The sequence below is a fragment of the Equus caballus genome, unplaced genomic scaffold (assembly GCF_041296265.1).
Source record: "Equus caballus isolate H_3958 breed thoroughbred unplaced genomic scaffold, TB-T2T haplotype1-0000016, whole genome shotgun sequence".
Lineage (NCBI taxonomy): Eukaryota > Metazoa > Chordata > Mammalia > Perissodactyla > Equidae > Equus > Equus caballus.
Window position 1 is genome coordinate 8,249,064 of NW_027222391.1, and position 6,165 is coordinate 8,255,228.

Genomic DNA, 6,165 nt, shown 5'->3' on the forward strand with positions numbered 1-6,165 from the left:
TTAAGAATGAAAGAATGAGCTTATTGTTTTGATTAAGATACTAAGGATCAGTTTCCTCATAGTTGAAGGTATTTGTCAAAAGTTTCATAGCACAAAGAGAGTTTTTTAAAAATCTGGTATCCTAATATAAATTACTTAATCAGACACTTTCCTGAGAGTAGTTTTTGATTTGGAGGAACATAATGTATATTTCAAGTGGGCTCAGGAGAAGAAAGTTTACCAACCGAGAGGAAAAGATGTACAAGGGAAATTTGCATCTGTTTAGTCTATCATAGTTGTGCTTGGGCCACTTACAACTTTCAAGACAGTGTATTGAAGGATTGAAGAGGAACACAATGAGATACATAAGCCTTCCAAATTTTTTACTTGTATATAGTCCCTTTCAAAATTATCTTGAAAAGAATGATGTAGATAAAAAGTTTTCTTCTTAGAAGTGAAGGCAGTGATAGTATTCCTTTCTAAGTTTGAAAAAAGAGAAATATTCATTGAAATAAATTAAATTTCAAAGTTAAATCATCAGTGACTTAGCCAGGACAGAAATAAATTGAATGAAGTCAGTTACTGACTGCCCACTACTCCTGTTGTCTAAAATTATATCTCCTTCCCTCCTCTGAATCTCTGGTTTGTTACAAGAACAAAGGAGTTTTCAGGTGCTTGGATAATACAAACTCTACTAGAGATTACAACCATCATCTGATCCTATGTGAACTGCGTGGTGTCCTCCCAAAATCATTTCAGATGTAAATTGTTTAAGTTAAATGCTTGAATTATGAAAACAAGAACTGTTGAGTTATAACACCCCCCTTTCATTTATATGCAACCTTAGGGACTTTGGGTCCTCTAAGGGGTGTCTTTCATAAATGGGAAAAAGAAAAAAGTAGAAATAAGGATATTTGAGATATTGCCAACTATTAAGGACTATTCACTTCTCTACATTAGTATATATTAAATACTAAATATCATAAGAGCACCACAAGGTAACATCATATTTTTTAGAGGATATATGTACTTCCTGTTTCTCTTTTCAAGCTCTAATATCTGGAAATTAGCATCCAGTGAGGGGAAGCATAATATATATTAAAAAATGCACATTTCTAGAGTTATGTGTAACAAATATACAATGATAAATATATGTGTAAAGAAGATATTATTTATGCGTAGGGGGTGGGGTATAATTTTCCATTTATATTATGAACTTCCAAAAGTAGTCAGATATATCCAAAACCCCAAGTGATACACCATCCAAGCATGGATGCCAATTTATTAAATATGGAAAAATAATGAAATTAATAATAAAATGGAGCCACATTACAAACTGTGGAACAAAGTGTTGAGGTGAGTTACTAAGAAGCAACAGCTAAAATGCCCATGATAAGGAACATTTATTTTTGTTAAAATATTCCATAACATCATATATCACACTATATGTTACACATACCACCATGAATTAATTCCCTTATTTTTTGCAGATGAACCATTTCACACTCCTTCTTCTCATTCAAGAGATCATGCAGCTGAATAATAATGTGACTGAGTTCATTCTGCTTGGGTTAACCCAGGAACCTGTTAGGAAGAAAATAGTGTTTTTCACTTTCTTACTTATCTATTTGGGGACTTTGCTGGGTAACTTTCTGATTATTGCTACCATCAAGACCAGCCGGGCACTTGGAAGTCCAATGTACTTCTTCCTTTTCCACTTAGCTTTATCTGATACCTTCCTCTCTACATCCATAGGCCCTAGAATGATTGTGGATGCCCTTTTGAAGAAGACCACTATCTCTTTCAATGAGTGCATGATCCAAGTCTTTTCATCACATTTCTTTGGCTGCCTGGAGATCTTCATCCTAATTATCATGGCTGTTGACTGCTATGTGGCCATCTGTAAGCCCCTACGCTACACGATCATCATGAGCCATCAAGTCTGTGGTGCATTGGGGGCTGTGGCTTGGGTGGGGTCCTGTGTACATTCTTCAGCTCAGATTTTTCTGGCCTTGAATTTCCCCTTCTGTGGTCCCAATGTGATTGATCACTATTTCTGTGACTTGCAGCCTTTGTTGAAACTTGCCTGTGCAGACACCTATGTGGTCAATCTACTCTTGGTGTCCAACAGTGGGGGCATTTGTACAGTGAGTTTTGTCATGGTGATGTTCTCCTATGTTATCATCTTGCGTTCTCTGAGAAACCACAGTGCTGAAGGGAGGAAAAAAGCCTTCTCAACCTGCATTTCTCACATCATCGGGGTCATCTTGTTCTTAGGTCCTTGCATATTTATATACACAAGGCCTGCAACCACGTTCTCCATGGAGAAGATGATAGCTGTGTTTTACACAATTGGAACACCTTTGTTCAATTCTCTGATTTATACACTGAGAAATGCAGAAGTGAAAAATGCCATGAGGAAAGTATGGAACATGAAGTTGATCTCAGGTGACAAATGATGAATAGAAGTTTCAAATTTTCTTTATAATTAGGATTGATCAAAAAAGTCCATAGAGAACATCATCCTCTTATTGTAGAGTTAACATAATTCTAAAGTGGGACATAAGAATTGGTTTCTTCAAGAAGATAGGCAATATGAACTCATATACTGATTAGCATTGAGTCAGTTTTACATAGAAATAGAGGCAGCCCCAGCTAGAAACAGTCATGTAAGACACATGCTTTACTCTGCCTCTCTTGCCTGCCTAATATCACTGTGTTTTGATCTAGTATTTTCTCTGCCCTTCCTCATATTGAGTCTTTGTGTTCTCTATTTATACTTACACTTCTACATGCTTATATCCACAGCCTGGCAAGGTTTCCTCCAAACTGTTCATTTATTAAGTACTGTGGGATCATAGTGTCTGATCATGAACCTTCAACTTGGTTGCACTTCCTGACTCAAAGAAAGCACCAGATTTAAATAATTATAGAAGCTTCATGTTGCAAAGGACAAGACATGTAATGTAGATAATCTCTCTTCTATGTGCTGTGGTTATACTTTGAATTATTATCATATGTTACTTAGGTCCTTCTAGAAGAATGACAGAACACTGTGAGAACATTCACCCTTCTGAAGGAGTCTTTTTTATCTTAGGAAGGTTCTCATTATTTAGGTTATACTCAATATTATTCTGTTTGTAAAAATTACTTTTTGCTCCTAAAATGATCCATTCTAATTTTGGGAAAGTTTTAAGTTTTCTCTTGAATCATGCCAATTATAATAATTTGTTCATAAGATTAGCCTCTTATGATTATGGAATAGATGGCCCAATTTAATATGGACATATTTATATGGCCTAGAAGAGTATATGCAGTTGATAGTAGGGAACATGAAAATAAGAATTGATTAAAGAAAGAATATTGTAACCCAGAGGAGGATTTTTAGGCTTTGGAGCAGAAGAGTTACATCACTGATATGAATAATTTTAGTTAGATTTAATATAATCCAGAAAAGAGAGTAATTTGAATGAGACTGAGATATTTGAATGAAAATTATGTTTACGCAATGGAGATGGATATCACCATTTGTCACCCTTCATCAACACCACAGACATTGTATGAACCCTAAGAATCTTCTGATTTCAATTTCTCTTCTTATTTGTATTTTTATCCATAGAGAAAATTCAATGAGTATTTTTGTTTATTTGGAACTTCTACCTCTATTTATAAATTACTTAATTATACTAAGATTACTAGTTTTATATTAATTTTATTGTACCAGGAACTTTAGAATTTCTTTAGCTTGAGAAAATGATCTATTTCTCCATGTGGGAATGTAAAACTGTGAATTCCACAATAAACTCTAGTGACATATATACATCACATTTTTCATATTCTATGAATTTCAAGGCTCCTTCATCTCAAGGATTTATTATTGATCACAGCTGCTGGAGTTTGGTTCTGCTCTTGTAAGCTTTGCAAAATAGTCAATTCCACTTGGCATAGTTTTAGCTGACGTCTTCTTCTATTTCAAGACAAAGTAATTATGAAAAGGGCTGTGTATTGGATCCAATTTAGGTGCCTCTGCAGATACACTCTATCTAATATGTCTGATGGACCTACTTTTAACACAGAGCTTCCATGCCCACTGTTGATGCATCTGCTGCCCACAGAGATTATGGTCTAGTTTTTGTCCAGGATTTTATAATAAAGATGATAGAATGGTAAAGATGACTGAATATGCAACCTCACTAGGAATTTTTTGTTGAAGTCAGTATTCTGATAAGAAAAGAGTGGGACTCTGAGATCTAGACAGACAAAATTGTGCAGGGAAGGGTGAAAACCATGAACTCACAAATTATCTTGCACCCTCCTGATTATCATAAGCAGCTTCCTCTCCATTGAAAGAGAGGAAAGAACAGTCTTCCTTAGCCTAGACACCATGCCATTACCTTATTTGAACAAGTTGTCATGCAATGGTATTTGCTTTCCTCCCTGGGCTTCCTCCTATACCCCTTATTGCTTCCTACCAACTAACCAGGGGAAAGCTGCAAGAAAGTCTAAGCAAGAATGTGCATTCTTGCTCTAGGAGAAAATGAAATGCATGAGAAAATCGCAGGACTTTGCTGCTAAGTACAAGTGTGAACCATGGGAGCACTTTATTATGGGAGATGTTAACACAGAATGGTAAAATATAAATCTTGAATTGAGCTCTATCCAATGGGGCTTTTTATGTAGACTCACATTATTGGAAATGCCTTGTCAAGTAACTATGTGGTTTGCTTTACTCACAGAACTTTTTGTTAGATCTGTGGGAAAGAACAACAATACAGAGTTCCTAAAAGTATAAAAGACCCAATGGTTGACTTTTTTTAATCTTAGGTATTGACAGTATCTTAAATACCTGTACAATTCTTTGGTGTGGAAGCTTAGGAGTGAATATGATTTGAACTTAATTCATATTCAGAAGACCCTAAAGTAAATTTCTTGAAGAAATTAATTCCCAAAGTTTCTAGGTGGGAAATTTTTGAAGTGTGTCATCAGTATATCCATATTCAAGTGGAGATAAAACAAACTCAACTAAAAAATTGTGGGCTGACTGACAATGACAACTGTGGACTAAACATAGGTTATATTTATTTGTTTATTTGTTTTTATCTTTTTTACCATTCTTTGAAATGTTTCTTACAAGTATTCTTAAAGACTTCTCTACATTCATGACAGAATGGTAAAACTTCCATTCACCAATATAACACTGTTCTCAATGCATTTTTTAAATTCTTTCTTTTCTAAAGGAATCATATTATAATATATAAATGTACCAACTTAACATATGCACCTTAAATTTACACCACGTTATATATCAGATATATTTCATCTAAAAAAAAGCACAGGTTCTTTGTAAAAGGGCTGTTGTGTAGATTAATCTTGACTCAAATTTTGGTGGAACTAAAGTAAGCTTGATGGGCAGAGGAAGGAATCATATGTAAAATTCCCTAAATAAAAATTTATTGACTTTAATCAGCCATACGAAATGATGAAATTCAGCCATTTTGTGACAACATGGATGGATCTTGAGGGTATTATGCTGAGTGAAGTAATTCCGAGGGTGAAAGTCAAATTCCACATGACCCCACTCATAAGTAGAAGGTAAAAACAACGACAAGCAAACACATAGCATTGGAGATTGGATTGGTGGTTACCATGGGGGAAGGAGGGAGGGCAAAAGGGGTAATTAGGTTCACATGTAAGGGGATGGAATATAATTGGTTTTCGGGTGGTGAACATGATGTAATCTACACAGAATTTGAAATATATTATGATGTACATCCACAAAGAAATAAATAAATACGGAAAAATTTAGGTGTTAATCACTATAAACTTCCCTCTTACCAATACTTTTGGGACATCCCATAATTCTTGGTATGTTATGTTTCCATTTTAATTTGTCTTAGACATTTTCCAGTTTCCCTTTGATTTCCTCTTTTGCTCAATGGTTATTCAAGAGTGTTTTATTTTAATTTCAATGAATTTGTGAATTTTTCTCTTTTCTCTTATTATTGATTTCTTGTTTCACTCCACTGTGCTCAGAAAAGATATTTGGAATGATTTCAATCTTCTTAAGTTTGTTAAGACTTATTTCGTGTCCTAACATATGGTCTATCATGAAGAAAATTCTGTGAGCTCTTTAAAAGAATATGTGTATTGCTGCTGTTGTTGGAATGTTCTGGATGTGTCTGTTAG

General features: G+C 34.7%; 1 protein-coding gene and 1 non-coding gene across 2 annotated transcripts; both read left to right on the forward strand.

Annotated features, from left to right (window-relative positions):
- Positions 1-1,508: 1,508 nt before the first annotated feature.
- On the forward strand, positions 1,509-2,438 carry LOC138922901 (olfactory receptor 4C16-like). Its single transcript, XM_070259334.1, has one exon. The coding sequence runs from the start codon at positions 1,509-1,511 to the stop codon at positions 2,436-2,438; it is 930 nt and encodes a 309-aa protein (XP_070115435.1).
- A 2,188-nt stretch (positions 2,439-4,626) lies between these two features.
- On the forward strand, positions 4,627-4,756 carry LOC138922906 (small nucleolar RNA SNORA18). The gene has a single exon (XR_011436035.1). It is a non-coding gene; the product is annotated as a small nucleolar RNA SNORA18 (small nucleolar RNA).
- Positions 4,757-6,165: the final 1,409 nt, after the last annotated feature.